Here is a 19,456-nt window from a genome sequence, read left to right as displayed (position 1 = left end):
TTGGATGTTTATTTGCTTAAAAAAGCACACCCATTCAAGAATGTGGGTGTAACTCTTTGCACAATCACAGCATTAAAACTTTCCATTACTAATTTCCTAACAGCTGTTTAGAAGATGCTGGTGCTATATTGATTTGCTTTTGGTTTGAGGCTTTTTTCCTTAGCCTGCAATTCATTATTGAAAATTTCTAATAACCCACAAAAGTAGGTATAGCCTAAAAGAGGATGTACTGAACAAATGACTCTTTAAACATCAAAATATTATTTTTACTATAGTTGACTATGCCTTGTAGACTGGTTAGCTGTAAGTGGCTTATTTATTCTTAGAGAATTTGAAGTACAAATTATACCAAGTGTTTTTGTTGAATGACGTGAATTAGATTTAAGACCTATGAAAACCTGTAGAAATTTCAGCATAATATGGCAAGATAAAAAAACTCTCACATAATTAATCTGAGATTATTTCTTTTGTCTATTAACAAAATACCACTTCTTTGATCATGCTTGAATATTATTTATAAATAAGAAAGAGCGAAGCTAACACCTTGTGAGGTAATACCTACAGGAGAAGGAACTGACCTTTAACTTGTGCCTTTCCTTCCTTATATTAAATCACAAAGATCATTACACAGTCAATTACATAAATAGAGAAAATATATTAGAAGAAAAAAAAATGGAGAGTTCAAGAGAGTCTCACTTAAAGCTTATATGAATGGCTTAGACAAAGGAGAAATGATGCAAGCCTGGTGTACTAATCATGTGAATAAATACCAATTGAATACAATGGCTCACAAAAAAAAAAAGAGACAATTAGAAGAGGTTGTTCAGAGAGTCTAATGTGTGTAAAAAAACAAATGGTACCCCTAGTCCTGTAATTTTTTATCAAGTTTATTTGGCTGGTAGCAGCAGTATGTGAATAAATGTCTTATTTCATGATCTGGAAATAGTATGAAGGCGAATTTTCTGCTTCTTGTATCAGTGTGATATTTTTCCTGCATGTCTGATTATGAAACACTTGTATTTGTTTTCTACAATCCAACAGCATAAATATTACCATGTCCTCAGCAAAAATACCATCAACTCAATCTTACCAGCTGGAATATAAGCCCCAAAAAGCAGTATTATAAATTCTGACTGTTAAATTTCTGGAGAGGTAAATCATCACTACCAGTATTCTTACTGTCATTTGTTGCTTGTCACCTATAGAGTCTTTAGATGAACATTTGAAAAACTCAACTAATTTGAACAAAGTTCTGTGTCTACAAAATCCACAGCAGAACAGCAGGGAAAGATAGGAGCACCTAAGAAAATAATAAAAATTAGTTTTAAATTCTGTAAATTAGTTCTAGAATGATGGATGTGTCCTTGGTTTTCTTATTTCCAATTAAAAGCAGTTTCTGAAGTACTGTGCTGAATATAAAAAGATAAAAAAGAATATTTAACATGTTTACTAACTAATGCATGTCTACCACAGGTTCTATTTTAGTTTGTTTTCAAGTTTCTAGCACTAAGTTAACTGCTTTGAAAAGGAAATAGCCACCTCTGATGCTCCATAACTGTTACCATTCCCAGGGAATTAATAAGGGCAGACAACTGGAGCAGGAAGACTTCTCTTTGAGAAACTGTTTCTTACAGCTGAGACGTAGATCAGTTTTTAATCTTTCACCTTCATTTACAATTTTTGCAGTATTTTTATGATTCATACAATTTTTTGAATGCCACCTCAGTGGGTTTTTTTTTGTTTGGTTGGTTGGTTTCCAAGGACCAAGCTCTTAAATTGCCAATCATTAAAGCAAAGAGAGTTTTACTGGATAAAGGAGAGGGTAAAGTGTTACACACACTCACTCCTCTGCAGGTATTGCAGACACTATGAAGCAACGAGCAAGCAAAATTGATTTACCTTGGCAAGTGATTTGTATGGATTTACATGACTTACAGCAGGGTTCTACAGTGATTTATTACAAATAATAATAAAAAATACACTATTTGGATGTTATTCTATCTTTAATTCAGGCTCAGTCAAAGGTCAAACCAAGAAAATAAACTTTGTAGCTGACAGCACTTACTATTTTGAAAAAATATGTTACATTCTAAGAATTCTGTTTGGTGAAACATTTTGAAGAGATTTCAGGATTTCACATGACCTCACAGAATTGGTATGAAAAAAAATGCTCACTCAAAAATGACTGTTAGACTGAAAAACTTTATATACTATATGCTGTTATATAGGACAAATAATTTGAAATCAGTCTTACACCTGTAACAACTGAAGACTGATATCAGACATACTACTGCATACAAAACCAGAACAGTAAGTACAGTAGAACCAGAGCAAGGCATTAGCTCAACAATTTCAATTTTGAATTACTTTTTAGTGAAAATGTAGATTAAAATTTATTCTTTGTAGTTATTTTGCATTTTTTTGTGAGATAAACTATCATTAATATATTCTATTCTCAAGCATAAGACATCTTAACTGTTCATACAAAGCTGAACAGAGAGTTATTGTTCATCATCTGACTTCACTCATGCAAGGGGAACATTCATAAACTAAACTGCTGCCTCAGTGACTTCTGGAAAATTTATCTCTTTTGCAGTCCTTCTACCACTATCAACTCCCTGAGCAAGAGCAGAGGTGAAAAAGCAGCTGTGCATGGCACCCCCTTACCTGGAAAAGGTTTTAATCTTCATGGAAAAGGTCAGTTGTTTTATGGTGGAAGCTGGGGAGTTGGGTTTTTAGCATGCATTAATGACTTCTAATAAGCTTTAGTCAAGGATGTTCAGACACTCTATGCCCACACCACCTCTCCCACATCCATCTAATCTGCTATGTAATCAGCTTGTTGTGAAGTGAAACTGTGAAAGACACAGGAGGCAAACCAAACACACATTGGGATCTAAAAGGGAAAAGGCAAAAATTCAAAAAGTAAAGTGAACCAATTCCAAACCATAGATCCTAACCATGGTAGATTGGAAATGCTCATTCTGCTTGTCCTCTGCTCCCAGGTGATTTTATTTCCAGTCCCCACAGACACAATACAGCAAAAAATTAGTCAATACAAAACACAAATGGAATTCATATGACTACTACTGAGAACATATCTACTAGGTGATGAAGACTAGCATTATCTGGGCAACAAATCCTTCCCACACTAACCATACAATTAGAAATTTCAAAGTGATGCTTCATTGGTCTGCTTTGTGCTAAGCAATGACTAAGTATCAATTTTTCCAAAAGACATGTAAAAATATGTTTTTCTACAAGGAAATTTCTGAGGAACAAACCAAGAAAAAGATATGTTCAAGAAAGAAGACAGATATTCTCACTCCTTATTCTATGTGGTGTATGGGAAAGCAGAAGAGGGGCTATAACTTCATCACACAAAGACATGGAGCTTTACCTGCACAGACAGCAGATTTATCAAATCCTACTCACAAGCTAAAATAAATTTCTGTCCTTTCTCTCTGCATCTCCAGTTTGCCATTGTGAAGTATTTTATTCTGGTTTTAAAGGGCATTAAGTATTAGCATTGACTGAGAACAGAGCAACTTTTAGGTCCTGCAACATTTTTTTTTTTTTTTGAGTTCAGTATGCTCTCTTTCAATTTCTCTGTGACAAGAACCTCACATGTGCCCCCTTATAAAAGGATGAGCTCTAAACAGCCATCAGAAAAATCAGGCTGCTTCTGCATCCCTTACTTTGGAACTTTCCTTCTGAAGCTAGGCCAGGAAATTCAGTAACAATAAATGCTACTGAGTCAATACAAGCACAATCAGATCACACACCTGACCAAGAACAACGGTGTTAAAAAGTTTTTGGAAGCCATCTGTAGCTTAGAAGGCTTTTCCAAAGCAAAGCTTTAGTCAATTTAAAATAATTATAAATAGTAATGCTCCCCCAAACACAGAAGAAACTTTCCTTTCAAACAGGACTCTATCTATCTTGTTTGTTTCCCACTTTCTGAATCCTTCAAATTTTTGTTTCTATTGTATTTTTGCTTATTCCTTCCTTCACAGGTTATTTCATGTAGTGTGCAGCAATATTACCCTGGCGGCCTATTTCATTAAGAGTTTAAGAGTCTGGTCTTCAAGCTGCACAATTTCAAGGTTATGTAATTCACAATGGTTGCTGGAAAATAAAGGGCAGGTGTAAGACATCACAGGAACTGCCCCCAAACAATGGGAGAGAGAGTTATGAACTGATAAGGTGCAGAGTTATCTATAATTAATCCTTTGGAAGATTAACTACTCCATTTAATTTTCCAGCATGATTAGCAAGGATTCATCAGCCACTTCCCTGTTTTAACTGTCCACAAACTTTCACTCTCAGTACAATACTGAAAACCAGCAACTATCAGACATTGCTCTGATGACTCAGCATGTCAAACACTGAAGGAGGAACAAAATCAGGAACTCTGTTTTCCATGGATAAATATGTAAAAGATACCAATTGTAAATATAACAGAATTACTTGTTTCAACAGAATGAAAATTCATGCTTTTCAAGATCACCTGATTACAGCAAACACTGCTCATACTCTTCAATAAAATGTGTCGCCCATTTCTGAGACATAAAACACTGTAGATGACAATACCTGAGAAAAAACAGCTAAAATAGGTTCAAAAAAATCGAAAAAGCTGGCACTACCTATTCTCTAAAACTGAATGCAAGCTTGTTTAGCACCATCACCTACTGACATGTTGAAAGCAAAGGTACACAGTGCTAGGCAGTGGCAACTGCTTCACTCCAACATACAAAATTTAAAACACCATCCTGAAAGGGTGTCCTGGAATTTCCACTGCAAGGAACAAACACAACTTATGATTTCTTAGCTATTTCCACTGCAGTAATCCTTTGTGATATTTCTTTAATCAATGTGTCTCTGTTCCAACTAGCTTCTTGCCCTTTTAAATCTCTGATCACCCTTTTCTGTTTTTGTGAGTTACAAACTCTATGGGAAACATCTGAAAGTAACTAAGAGAAATACCATCAGCTCTGACTGCAGGACAGACACCCCAGCTGTCTATTGCTAGAGCTTAAAATCCTGCTTTTAAAGTTTGCTCATACATAAGGAGGGTAGGCTTTTTTCAACTCTGCTTAATGAACACAGGCCTGGCTGGCTCATAGTAAATAAACACACAGCAATGACAAAACATTATGAGTGTGTCCTATTTTAGAAACTCATGATTGTCAAAATATAGCAAGTTTTCTTTGATCTCTTTCCATAAACTTCACAGCAACAAATCCTTAAATATCTATCATTAGTTAAGCTCCAAATTCATAATCAAGAACTGGAAGACATTTAAAGCATACATGCAGCTGCAGTAAGTAAATTCTATGTACATTATTTTTTAATAGTTCATCTGCCCCCCAAGCTTAGAGAACACGGAATCATTTACCAAACATGGTTTAACAGATTTACTATTTTTACATTGATTTGATAAGGAATTTCTCTATTGGTTACTAAAACAATCAAATCAATCAGAGATAAGCAAAATTAAAGAGTATAAAGCACGTACAAGTTTTTAAGTGAAAAAACACATTGTTAATGAAATTGTTTCCTCCATAAGTTTTCTTCTGGTTTCTTTCAGTTTTTTCTCCATTGGTATTATTGGAGACATTACATACAAATTTGAGATGGCAATGTAAAAGAAACTAATTACTCTCATTGCTATCACCACTGCCATTCTGCAGAAACCTGAATACTTAAAGCAAGTCTAAACCTCCCAAGCACACAGGCACACACTTGCATGCAGGGAACATGGAAACCCAACAACTACCTCCACTTTCACCTTTGGAAAGAAATATAAGCAGGTAAAACAAACATCTGAAGGGCCCTTCTCTTTCAAATTGAAACAGGGAAACAAGTGTACATCACCTGCCAAAATGCCTGCCTCTAGCCTAACAATTACCTAAAAAAAGGCTTCCAAGTCAAATTCAACAATACTGAGCCACTCAAAGGTAAAACATAATTTACTTCTGCAACTGAACTCACTATATAAGGAGGAAACTATTTTATTTCCATATTTTTGTACTTCACAATGTTTCTCCTTATGTACTAAAGCATTCTTTACTCTCACAGGGACTGACTCCATAGGCAAGAGTACCTGTAAAGCACAAGCATTTCTTCCCACTTTGCAGACAGGAGGTTTTTTACTGATCTGCTGATTAGGACACATCATAAATAAAGTTATGCAACTTTCACCTTCTGCAATCAGTCTGGTCCTGTAAAAGTAACACATGATTTTTCAAAGGACTTCTTCCAACTGACAATTCTTTGAAACAGCATAGAAAAGAGCAGGCAAAAAGAAAACCAGGAAGAGTCCTATCCTAACATAACCCATCCAGATTTACAGTATAATATTCTCTCCTTAAAGATAATTCTGTCTCAAGTATCCTGCCAGACATTTGAATCAAAAACTATATTCCAACTGCAACTGTCAGCATCAGATACTTTTTAAGAAAATGTAAACCTCTCAGATTGTGCTGAAAGAGTAGTGAGAAAAAGAGTTTTACAGCCATTTGATTACTTACATTGTTGTTGCGTGTTTCTACTGCTGGAAACTTCCTGACTATGAATTTGACAGCAGATTCCAGGTTTTTGTCAATAAGATAGGATGGTTTGGCTTTGGGGTCACCACATGCCTATAAAAAAATACAATACAAAATGAAGTAGAAACACAATCACGAATGTAAAGTTAAGTGATAGTTGCAAATCTGAAGACAAACTAGAAAGATTCCTCTTTTCGTTTGTTTGCTTTTAGTGAGCAGGTGATAAAATGAAAGGCAAAGTGCAGGGACTGTCACAGCTGAAATATGCAATGGGAAACAGTACAGAGATGCTCTTCTACTGAAAAAGATGCATGGAAGTATCAAAGCAGTTAGTGCAGAACAGCAGTGAGGGAAAAAACTCAGTCCTAAAAGAAGGAGAAAAAAAAATGTTTCCTTTTAACGCTATTCCTGGTTTGAGGTAGTATTGTATTCATCTGGAGTTAACAAACTGTTAGAAAACTCGATTATGTCATCATCTGCGGAGGACAGTGCTGGGCACATTAAATGATTGAACTATCCTTTGTGAAACAAAACTAAACACCCCACCACCAATCTACATTTCATTTTTTCCCAGTTGTAACTGTAAGACAATTTTCCATCCCACAATCAAACCACCAATATTTGCCTAACAGAGTCTATTTCCTTAAACTGAAGTTTTACTCATATTATTTATTCCTACAGCAGCATAGGCTGAGCTTTAAAAGCAGCAATCTAGAAGTTTCACTAAATTTTGATGCAAAGTCACAGCTAAGTGTTAGGTCTCTTAAATTAAAACTTACATAGACAGGATCAGCACAGCTTCTCTGGACAGACACCTGAGGAAGCACCTCCTGTTGCCAGCTACAGTGCATGCTGCCAGACACTACTCTGCTACTCTGACTAGTGAGCCATGCCACACCGTTTCATTTGGAGTAACATAAACAGCAGCGTTACTTACATGACAAAATATGCGCTCAAACTGTATTTCTCTCAAGTATTCATTTAGTTTTATTCTCCTCAGAGGGGTTTGCAAAGGAGTTTCACGTCTCATGCAAAACTAAATTACATGCTAGGCGTTTCTACACAACAGAGTGAACTCAAATGACAACTCATTTAAAAACCTTTCCACATTGATTTCTATGACCGAGTTGTGGACTGTAGAGACAGAAGTCATGGAGTATGAGACCGATTCTGAAAGCGGGCAAGCGGGCAAAGGGAAGGTGAAAAGCTTTGCAAACCTTCCAAACTTGTCCTTGCTGGGAAAGCAGTGTAATAAAAAGAGAGAAAAATTACATATAAACAGATTACTCTTAAATGCTAAAGTATTACAATTATGTGAACTAATACACTATTACCTACATCCAAGAGAACATTACAACCATCTGTTACTCTAGTCAGCACACTTTCTACTAGATGTTGATTATTGTAATACTCACAAACAACTTTACACTTACTTATTAGAATTTTATTATTGTGCAAAGCAGTGTGAATATACTGAGACATGTAACTACTAATAGTACTTCCAAACTAAGTTCAGGTAGAGAGGGAAAGAAGTTAACAAACATCACATGCAACTACAGGGGAAAAAAGGAGAGAAACTCAGTGAAGTTTTACATACCTGAAAAAGAAACGGTAGCCAAGAAAAAAAAAACAAATAAAAGAGTCATTATTGAAAGTTTCTAAAACACCTACCAGTAGTACATGACCATCAAGATGTATACTCATGTACTATTCTGATATCAAAACACTCATATTTGCTAAATTTCCCACAAAGGTACTAAACTTTATTACAGCATCATATCTATAAGAGGAATTTATAATGAATATAAATTCAGCAACATCCACAATATGGTAGATATTAAATTGTTGCTTCAAGCTCCTTAGAGCAGCAAACCACACATATCAAAAAAGAGCTATTCTGTACACACCTTAAAGTCTATGCAATTCAAAAGTACAAACTATACTGTAAATAGGCATTAAATATTCAACATAGAGCTTCAAATTTATGAAATTTTAATTAACTCTGTGTCATGGGTGTCAGAACCTTTGTCAAATTATTTCAATTTGTTGTTCTTCCCACAAAACATGTAACTTTCTCTACTAGAAGGATTACTAAGAAAACAAGTTAAGTGACACATATTCTTGCCCTGTGTACCGTTACTGCCCTGTTAAATTCCAGCATGGTTGCTGCTATATAGGAGACAAGAAATCTGCCACTGTTAACTTCATAAATTTTTCAGTCTGAATTCCAACACTCCTTCCACACACACACTCCTTATTTTCGCTAGAAACAGATGCTTTCCTTCCTACAAATTAGCTCTTTAAAATGTTTACTAAAACTTATGTTCTACCCCACCTTTACACAAACACTCACAAGGAAACAGAGATCTGAAAACATCAGCATGCACATCCTCCTGTGTCTTCAGGAACTCAGCCCCCAGAAATGACAAGTGTTCTCCTCAGTCTAACTGGCAAACCCCTCAGTATAGGTGAATATGCTCCTTCTTTGCCTCTTCCCATCATTTGTTACCTGACATCATACTTGAAGCAACTGTAACTCTTCCTACTAATGAACTACACTAGACTGATGGATAAACAAGAAAATTCCTGCAAGATGTTACAAGCATCCCTCACACACACGACAATTCCAGCTTCTAGAAAGATGTACCAGCCTACCTAGACTGAACTGAAAGAGGACAATAGATGTCACTGAACGAGTGACACTCTTCCATGCTCCACAGCAGCTCAGCTCCTTTGTAAAAACTGGTATGAACAGATCTAAGCTGTTGTTGCATCAATAGTTTTCATCCATACAGTTACCTGCATTCAGCATCACAGATAAAACAGTCTCCATAGTTAAACCTCTCCCAAAATGATGAAGAGACTTCAAACTCCCCATAGTTTACTCTATAAAGCATAAAAGAATGAATATGCAAACTCCAATCCTAGCACTTTTGCACAAGTATGAAAGTGTGGTAAGACACAAACAGAATTTTGCTCTAAAAAGAACAAAAACATTGAGGGCAATAGCCTTAAAATGTAGATAAGAAATGTAGGTTTTGCTTTTTATAGTTGTATTGGCCAATACAAAATCCCTTGTGAGTACTGTAATGGGTAGAACACTGGTAGAACATACAAAGGCCATTTGCCCATATACAGCTCTCCAGTATTCACATAGACTTCTGAGCACCAGCCAAAACCAGTAGGTCCTTTCTCAACCTCAGTATCACTTTTTTCCCCCCAATGTGGCTTGCAACAACCATTCCTCAATTCATTTCTTATTAGGAAAAACCCCACAACCCAGAATTACTACAATTTTGAGCATTAAAAAGAAATTCACAAATTAAAAATGTTTTTACTAGTGCAGCATTCACAGAAGAGAGTTCTGAAGCTATGAGATTCCAGCTGCTTCAGCCCCAAAATATTATACTCAAAAGAATCTCCCAGCAGTCAACTCTGAATTCCTTTGTACATTACTAAACAGCTGATAAGCAGCTATGCTGAAAAAGATCATGCAAAGTTATGGTTAGAAACTAATCTACATAATTTTTTAAAAATGTAATGGATTCAAATGCTGGATTTCTTCAAGTTACACAGCATTTCTTTCCACAGATTTTTAGAATGGTACCCTGCTCTCATAAGCTCTCAACTAAGTCATTCTGTGTAACCACCACCAAGAACAATATGATTTCTATAGCTAAGAAATTCACTATTCACAATCCTGATTTGCTATCATATGCATAGTTACTAAGCTTCAGAGAGATCAGACTACCTGCACTGTTTACACATGTTTAGGCCATATGTTTTGAATTAAAGCAGCATTTTCCCACCTACCCTAATGAGGTAAATAATTATATTATTACTACACAAAATTCAGATTCTCTTCCCCACTTGATGCTATTAGGTTCTTCTATACTAATTTCACTTTGAAAATTAAGAATATTACATATATCTATACTTTCTATGTTGTATTCATTCAAGCAGCCAACAAGAAAACAGAACACTACAAAAATCTGCTTAAGGCCTGCATCTAAGATAAGTGGCCTCTAAACAGGAACACAGAATCCAGTTCAACTGCCTTTGGCCCAGAATAAACCAACATTAATATATAGCAAAGAGACCTTTTGCCCAATACTGTTACAGCTCTCACTGTAAAAATCTAAGTTTAACATTTACTTCGGATTTGAGGGCAGAGGATGTTGAAGGAGAAGAAAAAAACATCAATCAACAAAATAACTATATACATGCAGCTGAAGTAGCATGAATAAAAGGAAGTTTATGTTCAATCACTGTCAGTAGTCAGTGCCCCAAACTTGCATTTAAAACCCCTGAGCTTCACTCATGCCACTCATTCACATCAACGTGTTATGTGTCCTTGAATAAGAACACTGGGAAGTATCACCTGAATTACATGGCTTAGAATGGTAAAAAAATAAAGCCTAAATATTTATTGTATTATGGAAAGACCTATTATTTATTTTCTTTTGTTGTTGCTAAACCAAACTATTCTAAATTAGCAGCAGGGCTGTCTCCCAATAAAAGAGAAACAGGGCAATTTTAGTTAAAAATTTTGTATTTTCATCCCCCAAACTTCCTACACCAGCAGATTATTATAAACCATACTTTGCAGCAATTTAATGTATTTATTACTTCGAGAGATCTTGATTTGCTGTTACTGCAGAGCTGAGATAAAACACTGCTAAACACAGCTCCACTTGACTGTGACAACATACACTGAAATAATCTCAGTCAACAAATCACTTCACCTTAAAATTCCATTTACAAATGAATCTGCACTACAAAACTTTAAGAATTTAAGAAGGAAATTGATGGAATTTCAGCAACAGTAAAAACTGTGCCATTCCCCAAGTTAGTAATTTGGATCAGTAAATGGAAATACTTTCAGGATGCCTCAGACCCAAAACCAGGAAAAGCTCCTGTATGTCCCATTTACAGTTTACTACAGCACTCTATTTTGATAGGCCAGAAAGGCAGCACAGTAAAACAGCCTTGGAAGAGCTGCTGGCATTAAAGAATTCATGCTAAGACATATCTCTAAGTTTGCATGCCTGGTTTCCAGCTGTGCAGCCTGTAAATTATACTAAATGTAACAGTCAAACATTCAGAGAAACGTTTTTACCATTAATTATATTTTTGTAGGATAAAACCTATTATATACTCTTTGGTTTTGCCATGCATTTAAAACAATTAATATTATGAACTCACAATCTCTAATTCTGAAAAAGCCAAACTACTGAGAAGGAAAGAGAGAGGAATAAACCATAGAGGGCTGCTTTGAACAGTGGTTCACACTACATTTGCTTTAATACCTCTGATTAAGCCTACCACAACTGCTTGCCTGTATTACAGATTGTGAAAGCTTAAGTTCATTATTAAACAGGCTGGTCCCAGATAAGTTTTGTGAATAAAGCCTTTTAAAATCTGTCCAACAAGATGCAAGAATTAGCAGGTCACACATGGACAAATTATTAGAGTATAGTTTAATATTTTTGATGGCTAAAATTTAACTGTCCTACACCAGCATAGCTAGGGTGACCTTGTACTAAGCAAATGACATTACTTATGCTTGTAGTTACATAAATGATGAAAGGTAAACCTGTATCTTGATACAAATTATGCTAATAGTTTCAACCAAGACCTGGAAGCAGAAGAAAGTCTCCATGTAACTACCTTATGAAGAGTCTCTAAAGGCCTTGAACATACCCAAAATATGGCACAAAGTTATTAGAAATTTAACAGCTGTTGCACTTTCTATCTGAAAGATAATGTACCTTCATATAAATTCAAAATTACAATTAAAGGCGTTGCAATCAGTCCAGTGTTTCCTAAATCTAAACAAGTCATCTTCCCTCATTATTTGTGTTTACTCATTATTTGGTGTGTGCTGAACCCCAAGTACAGACCTTACTTTCAACCTTAGTGTATCAATACTCAAAAATTCAATTAAGTAAAATGTAAATTCATGTGAAATCAGAAGAAAATGTTAGAAAGGACCACAAGAAATTGCCTACCTACCTCTCCTGCTCCCAGGCAGGATCAACTGTATCTGTGTTGCTCCTGGGATATGTCTGCCCGCTCTTTACTTACAAGTCTCAAACAGGCTATGTTCAAAAACATTCTCACAGTCTTTTCAAATATTCAATTCATTTTCCAATATTTAATTTAATCCCTCACTCCTAGATCTCTGGTGGTCACACTGGTGGCACAAACTATTCCCCATCTCTCTACTGGAGTTCTAAATAGTTACAAATTTGTATTACTTATAAGCTGACTTGAAAAAACATCCCCATTTTTTAAATGGGTGCAATTTTCTGCCCCACTTGTCTTTAGTATTCTGCCCTGAACTTTGTCCATTTTGTCCACATCTTCCTTGAAAAGACCGGTCAATCAGATATATTTTCAATGAATCTCAATGAAGGGGATGTAGAGCAAAAAGGAATTCCTTACTTTTCCTTCAGATTATCTTGCTCACACATTTATATAACCTCATATCATCCCTGATTTTTTGCAGCAAAACTTACCCAGCTCTTTTTTGCCCTAGGATGTCCCTAACCTTTACCAGCTACTTTCTCCAGACTTGATATCTCATTACTTCTCATTTTGTCCTTTAAATTCCACTAAGCACAAAATAGCTTACAATCATACTTGCTCAGCCACCTCCAAGCCTGTTAGACCATACCTACAATTCCTAAGCTCAAGCTGAATTTCAATTAGATTCTGCAGCTTGTCCCAGTTTCCTACACATAAATTTATTAAGCACGCTGTAGGTGTGATCTAGGTTGTAGAATCAAAGAGTGACTGGGACCAGAAGTAGGATACACCCCAACAAGACCCATGTTATTCCCAATGAGATCTTTACAGTCATTCCCTAATATGGCAATCCATCTGCTTTCATCACCACAACTTCATCCAGACTGCACTTCCTTAGATTGTTCATGAGAACAATCAGATGAGGTCACATCAGCAGCCTTGTAAAGTCAACATGTAAAGTATCTTCTAAACTGTCCCTACCAGAGTGGCCCATCACCTTGGGAACAAATGCAATATACTGGGTTTGACACTGTCTGTACAGTGATAAATTCACATTGTCCTCTTGTGTTTGTAGCACCTGTTTAAGGCCTTGGTTCTACTAATTAAATATGGGGCAGGTGAAATGCAAAGAATTAAAAAAAGTAAGAAGTTTCACTGCCACGAAACTTTTCCTCAATGTAGTTTATAAAATAATACCTTAATAAAAAGAAGCAAGGCAATGGGAAAGCCTTTTCTACTCTGAACCTCAGATGGGAACTGTAATTACTTTTACCTCTACATACAACTTTAAAAATCTCTTGCAACTAAAACTGGATATGGTTTTGTGTTAACACAAAATGAACAGCAATTGCAGGGGGCAAGGTAACTTGTATTTGTAAGCCAAGAAGCAAGGCAAGATAATTCTGTGCATCTACTCTTGATGCAAAAGGAAAAATTCATTCTCTATATTTTTGGGACATTTTTATTTTATTACTAAGTCTTTCTGTTCCTTTACAAATTTAATTGTTTTTCTGACTGAAAAATAATAGTATTAAACTGTATCACCAGGTAAGCATTTGCTTCTTGAGCAAAGGAATTTTTTTTTTAATTGCCAGCACTGTGAGTTTGTTTGGGGCTTACTCCTTTGCCTATCAATAGCAAGTATTATAAGCCATTCCTCCAAGATCACAGACACAAACATATACTTTCATTTTAACCTTTAAAGAACTGATGACATCTGTGGGAGCAATACTGCCCCACCCTGGGCCACTTCCAGTGACCTGAAGGCATTACCTGGCATTATCTGTTCAGCACCAACCTTACAATTCAAAACTAAATTATTGGTGAGCTTTTCCTCTCAGCTCAAAGGTCTGCACTCCAGCACAGAGCTCTGTGTCCAAAGGGTGATCTAATCCCACACCATTCCAAACTTCAGAGCTCTGCATATTGGAAACTTCCCATAGCCTTGCAGTCACCTAAAATCTCTTCCATTTCCTGAAGAACTGCTCAAATGCCTGAGCAAAACTGTACACTTTATCGACTGGTTCTACTAATAAAACAATTACCTAGCTGTTACAACTTTTAAATTCAAGTAGTAACATCCTCAATATAGGTAAAAATCCAGTATTTCCACTACTACACCTTCAAAGAAAATATAAAATCAACTGAAGCCTCTGCAACAGTTAAGTTCCTCATCTATGACTTCAGTTTGATTATGCAGTTCACATCTAAGAGATGGTTTAAGAGCCTCATTTTTCAGATACTATGTAATCAAGTTGGGAAACTCAAAATAATTTGTTTTGTTAATAACATTTAAACAACATCTTGTGAACCAACGTTAAATCTATACTGTGAAGAACAACAGAACACTGCTAGCAAAGCAATTCATGCTAAATAACAGACTCGTCATGTTTGATTAACATATACTCTAAATAATTCAAAACCTTATCCTCCATCCCTAGCAGTCTTGTTGACTGTAGTACTACTTCAACACTCATCAAAACCACACCCCCTTGATTGGCTGTGCCTAAATCTCTTCTTCAGATCAAAAATTTTTAAAAAATCAAAAATTGATTTACAGATCAAATCTCTTACTGTAAATACATCCTGCTATCCAAGGGCTTTATAAACAAACAGAGACAGGCCCACAAAAATATTATTCTCTGCTGCCACCACTCTCAAACTAAACAGCTGACAGTAATGGCAGCATTTGCACAAAGCTTACCAACACAAAACTTGTTCTGCTCTGGAAGGTAATCATGAAATCCAAGCTTCACCTGAGCCAGGATGGCATGAAAAAACCCTGCTGTCTTGGATTTATAGATGTGTAGATGTAGGCAAGTAATGGCACAAGTTGCAGGGTAGACAATAACCTAGATAACTGTGGATAAATTCTTAAAAAAACTGAAGCAACAAACCAAGAGAGACATCACAAGGGTAAGAGTTCCAAGTTTATTACTAATACTGGTCCCAATGCAAAAGACAGCTGAAAACAGCAAGCAAAGAGAACATCCTTCAAAATAACAACAGCAACAAAAAATCCACCTCCTTAAAGGGTGCAAATAGAAGTTCTGGCTCATCATTGACTATTACCTTAGTAACTTCATTTTTCCTAATTTCCATGTCACTTTTAGAGACAAAAAAACATACAGTCAGATACTCTGTTTTAAAAACAACAAACTTTTAACTGTTTCAAAAGGCAACAGTAGCACAGAAGGTCAGTAAACAGGAAACTATGAACAATTATCAGCTATAAGCACAACAGCAACAAAACTGAAATTTGTATAGGAAGATGAAACAAAGAATCATTGTTTCTAACTGCTTTTAACAACTTCTGTGATTCTTTGGGAAGTAAAATTTTCCTGCTTTGTTTCTAACAGTTGAGGAAATTCTTAATACTCAAAAATCTGTACTCTCTAGACAGCATCTAGAGCAATCTCTACTGCTGCTACACATATTTCAAGCTCTCACTTCCTCTTATTAAAAAAAGTCTTAACCATTTCCTTTAACCGCAAACCCACATATTGTGTGGTTTTCTAGTAATGTGAGTTTCGGTATCATCTTCAACAGAGCTATGACAGAATCTTAAACAGCAGTCTTGCAATTGACACCTTAGAGAGAGGGAAAAAAAATTAAACAAAACTAAAGTGTTCCAAGCAGTCAGCTGGGCCGAAGAGTGACTCACAATAAAATACAATAATCAATCCCAAGACTTCTGGGCTCACCCTCTGAGCTGGCCAGTTCCCCCTGTCAAGCATTACTAACTGCAGCTGAAGAAAACTACTATTTGAATTTACAAATCTCTACATGAATACACAAGAGGTGTGCCTGGGACACCTCCACATTTGCAAAACTACACACGACACAATAATCAAGCCACTTGGTCATGCCTACTCTCTCTCTATATGCAAGACCTATCAATTTTGGACTTGGTACTTGGCATTTGCAGGAAAAAACGGTATCACCGACAGTGCTGATGCTCCCCTACAGAGAGCCTGTCCATCTGCATCACTTCCTAAACATCAGATCAGCAGAGCTACCACCATATGGGCCAACAGGCTCAGGACTCTGCCATCCAAACATGCCAAGGAGAAACATGTCTGTAGGCACTGGAACATTTAACAGGAGTAAATGTCCCTGTATCAGAACACTGGGAATGAAAACAGAGCCCAGACTCACAATGGCTAAGGCAGAGCTATCAAGCCGAGGTTTAATTTCTCCAGTCCTGTTTCCTGCCCCACAAAGCAGTGCTGTGCTTAGGAGAAATTCCCCTTGCTCATTTTTCACCTGGGATATTTATCTCAAAGCACAACAAGCATTCACACAAACAGCTTCCTCATTTTGATGGTTTTCCCCATGAATTGCGGACTTCTGTTTGTTAGAAGTGCAATTATATTGCTACCATTATTTAACTGAAGGGACTTTCCAATGTACAAAACTACAGACTAAAAGGAACCTTTCAGAAACACAGGGATTTGCAATAATCTAGTCAGAATGCCTGATTTATGTCAGTTTCTTCAGTGCACTGAAGCGCACATCAAATAGTGAAATGGCTTTGGATGAATGCTGACTTTTAAATACTTCAATCACTTCGTTTGTTGGGTTTTTTTCCCTGAGAAAACACCTTAATTAAAATCCACATTGTGCTTGGTAGTCCTTACTTCTTCTGGTAGTTCTTACTTCTTCCCATATGAGTAAAAAACTTTGACAAAACACATCCTTTACCTCAGATCAGTCAGGCAGGGTCACTCCTGACAGAAACCTGGGTTCAGAAGTCAGAGGCCCAAGTAAGCACCTAGAACTCTAAAACTCCCTTTGCCATTGCAGCTGAACCCAGCATAGAAACAGCACTGAAATCTTAATGTGCTGAACCCACAAAGGTCTAATTTGCTGCTCAAAGGTAATAACTAGCATTTTCTTTGAAATAAGAAAAAAAAAAAACCTTCTCAAATAAGTGTGTTCAAGGCAAAGCAATAAAATCCCAACGAGTATTCATTACTGGGAGTGGGTTGAGGGGTCATACACTTTCAGACTGTCTATCACTCATTAGGAAAATGAACCTGGGAAGGATACAACCACCCAGCCCAGAGGTTTGAACTAGATGATCTTCAAGGTCCCCTTCCAACCCAAATAATGTTATGATTCCGCGGCCATGAACTACGTTCTTTCCTACAGCAAAGCACAACGATTACCTCCAGAAGAGAAATTAACCGAGAAATGAACCGAAGGCGTGACCCATCCTTCTCTCAACACCCAGACCTACAGCTTCCTGCACCTCCGAGCCACCTCACCCGGGCCAACGCCGCTCCGCTCCCCTCGGCAGCCGGGGAGCTGCTCCAGCACCGCCGGCAGCTCCGAGCGCCCGCTCCATCTCACGCCGAGAGCTGCTAAGCAACCGCGCGCCTCGAACTTATCGAAATTAACTTACTAATTTTACCCCGAGCCCCTTTATCCGTTCGGTAGCGACAGGTTTCGGCGTGGGAAAAGCCCCGCGGCGCTGCCCACTCGCGGCTCGTGTGAGTCACGCACGGCAGCGGCTCCGGGGGCTGCGCCGGGCCCAGGCCCCGCTCCTGCGGGCGCCGCCAGCATCGGCCCGGCCTCCTCCATTCCTCCATCCCTCTCCGCCGGTATCGATGCGGCGGCCGCACCAAAGCCCCGGGCCCCCCTTGCCGGGCCGGGCGGCTCCCGCCCAGCCTCCCGGGCCCCGCCGCTAGGCCGCAGCGCAGCCGGCACAGCCGCGAGCCCAGCGGAGCGCCGGCCCGAGCGGCGCTGAGGATCGCGCCGGGGCGGCTCCCGTTCACCGCCCCCCCCCCTCTCGGCCGGGGCCCCCCGCACCTTCTTGATGTTGTAAAGCCGGGTGAGCATGCCGACGCCGCGGTCGTTAAGGATGGTGAGCTTCTCCGCCAGCTTCTGCTGGCTGGGCTGCAGAACGGACCGCGACATCCTGGCGCTCCGGTGCCCGCGCCGCCGCCGCCGCCCCCAGCCCCGCGGCCGCCGGCCTGGCCCGGCCCGGCGCTCCCCGTCCGCCCGGCCCGGCGCTCCGTGCCTCGGCGGGGCGTGGGCACGGGTCACGTGGGGCGGCGCTCGGGCGCCCCCGGCGGGCGGGCGGCGGAAGCGCCGAGCTCTGCCCGCGGGCCGGGCCCCGTGAGGGGCCGCGGGCAGGGCCCCGTGAGGCGCTGCGGAGCCGTCAGGAACGCCCGTTTTCCTGCAAGGCTTACACCGAATAAAGTTATGGATGCCTCATCCATGAACGTGTTGGCTGGATGGAGCTTTGAGCAAGCTGGTCTAGTGGAAGCTGTCCCTGTCCCTGGCATGGAGATGGAACAAAACGCCCTTCCAAACCAAACCATTCTGTGAGGCTATGAAAGCCCCATTTTAATTTTTTTTTTTACTTCATCAAGTTCACTTTTTTATTTAATCGACTCAATTTTTTTACTTAAACAATGAAAGCCCTGCAGGTTGGCCACAATAAATCCATGCAGCTCTACAGATTTGGAGCAGAGTGGCTGGAAATCTGCTCAGTGGAAAACAGCTGGGCTGTGGGAATCCAGGGCTTCCCTCTGGCTGCCCTGGCAGGGACCCTGGGACCCTGGCAGGGGTCAGTAACCCCCTGTACAGAGCCCCCAGAGACACTGTCTCTGATCCCTGTCCATGGAAAAGAGTTTTCAATCTTACAGGATGAATTACAAGCTCTGAGTGTTTGATATAAGTAATAATTAAGTGTGGCACAGGTGCAAAAGTAAAATTTTAGGTTTCTAGATTAGGGGTTCAAAGGGGACAAGATGGAGGAAATTGGGTGTGTTTTGTCCTTTTTCTCCTTCTTCATGCCCTCCATGTTTCACTGTAGTGTTGGCATTTTTCTGTTGGTTTAGGCTGGGGACACACTGTTCAACGTA

The 19,456-nt window shown here is 38.6% G+C and overlaps 1 protein-coding gene across 4 annotated transcripts in view; it reads right to left on the bottom strand.

Annotated features, from left to right (window-relative positions):
* NCKAP1 (NCK associated protein 1) overlaps nucleotides 1-18,628 on the bottom strand; it is a 58,234-nt gene extending 39,606 nt beyond the window's left edge. For 2 of the 4 annotated variants that reach the window (XM_030277933.4, XM_030277934.4), the window contains exons 1-2: nucleotides 18,396-18,626; nucleotides 6,534-6,644 (exon numbers count right to left, since the gene is read on the bottom strand). In XM_030277933.4, coding sequence (XP_030133793.1) covers nucleotides 6,534-6,644; nucleotides 18,396-18,503 — 219 coding nt within the window. In that variant the 5' untranslated portion in view covers nucleotides 18,504-18,626. Of the gene's footprint in view, nucleotides 1-6,533; nucleotides 6,645-7,768; nucleotides 7,787-18,395 lie in introns of all 4 variants that reach the window. The other 2 variants (XM_002196664.6, XM_030277932.4) reach the window with 2 other exon arrangements.
* Between the last annotated feature and the right edge of the window lie 828 nt (nucleotides 18,629-19,456).

The sequence above is a fragment of the Taeniopygia guttata genome, chromosome 7 (genome assembly GCF_048771995.1).
Source record: "Taeniopygia guttata chromosome 7, bTaeGut7.mat, whole genome shotgun sequence".
Classification (NCBI taxonomy): Eukaryota; Metazoa; Chordata; class Aves; order Passeriformes; family Estrildidae; genus Taeniopygia; species Taeniopygia guttata.
The sequence above is the reverse complement of the archived record's forward strand: the minus strand, read 5'-3'. Positions and strand labels throughout refer to the sequence as shown.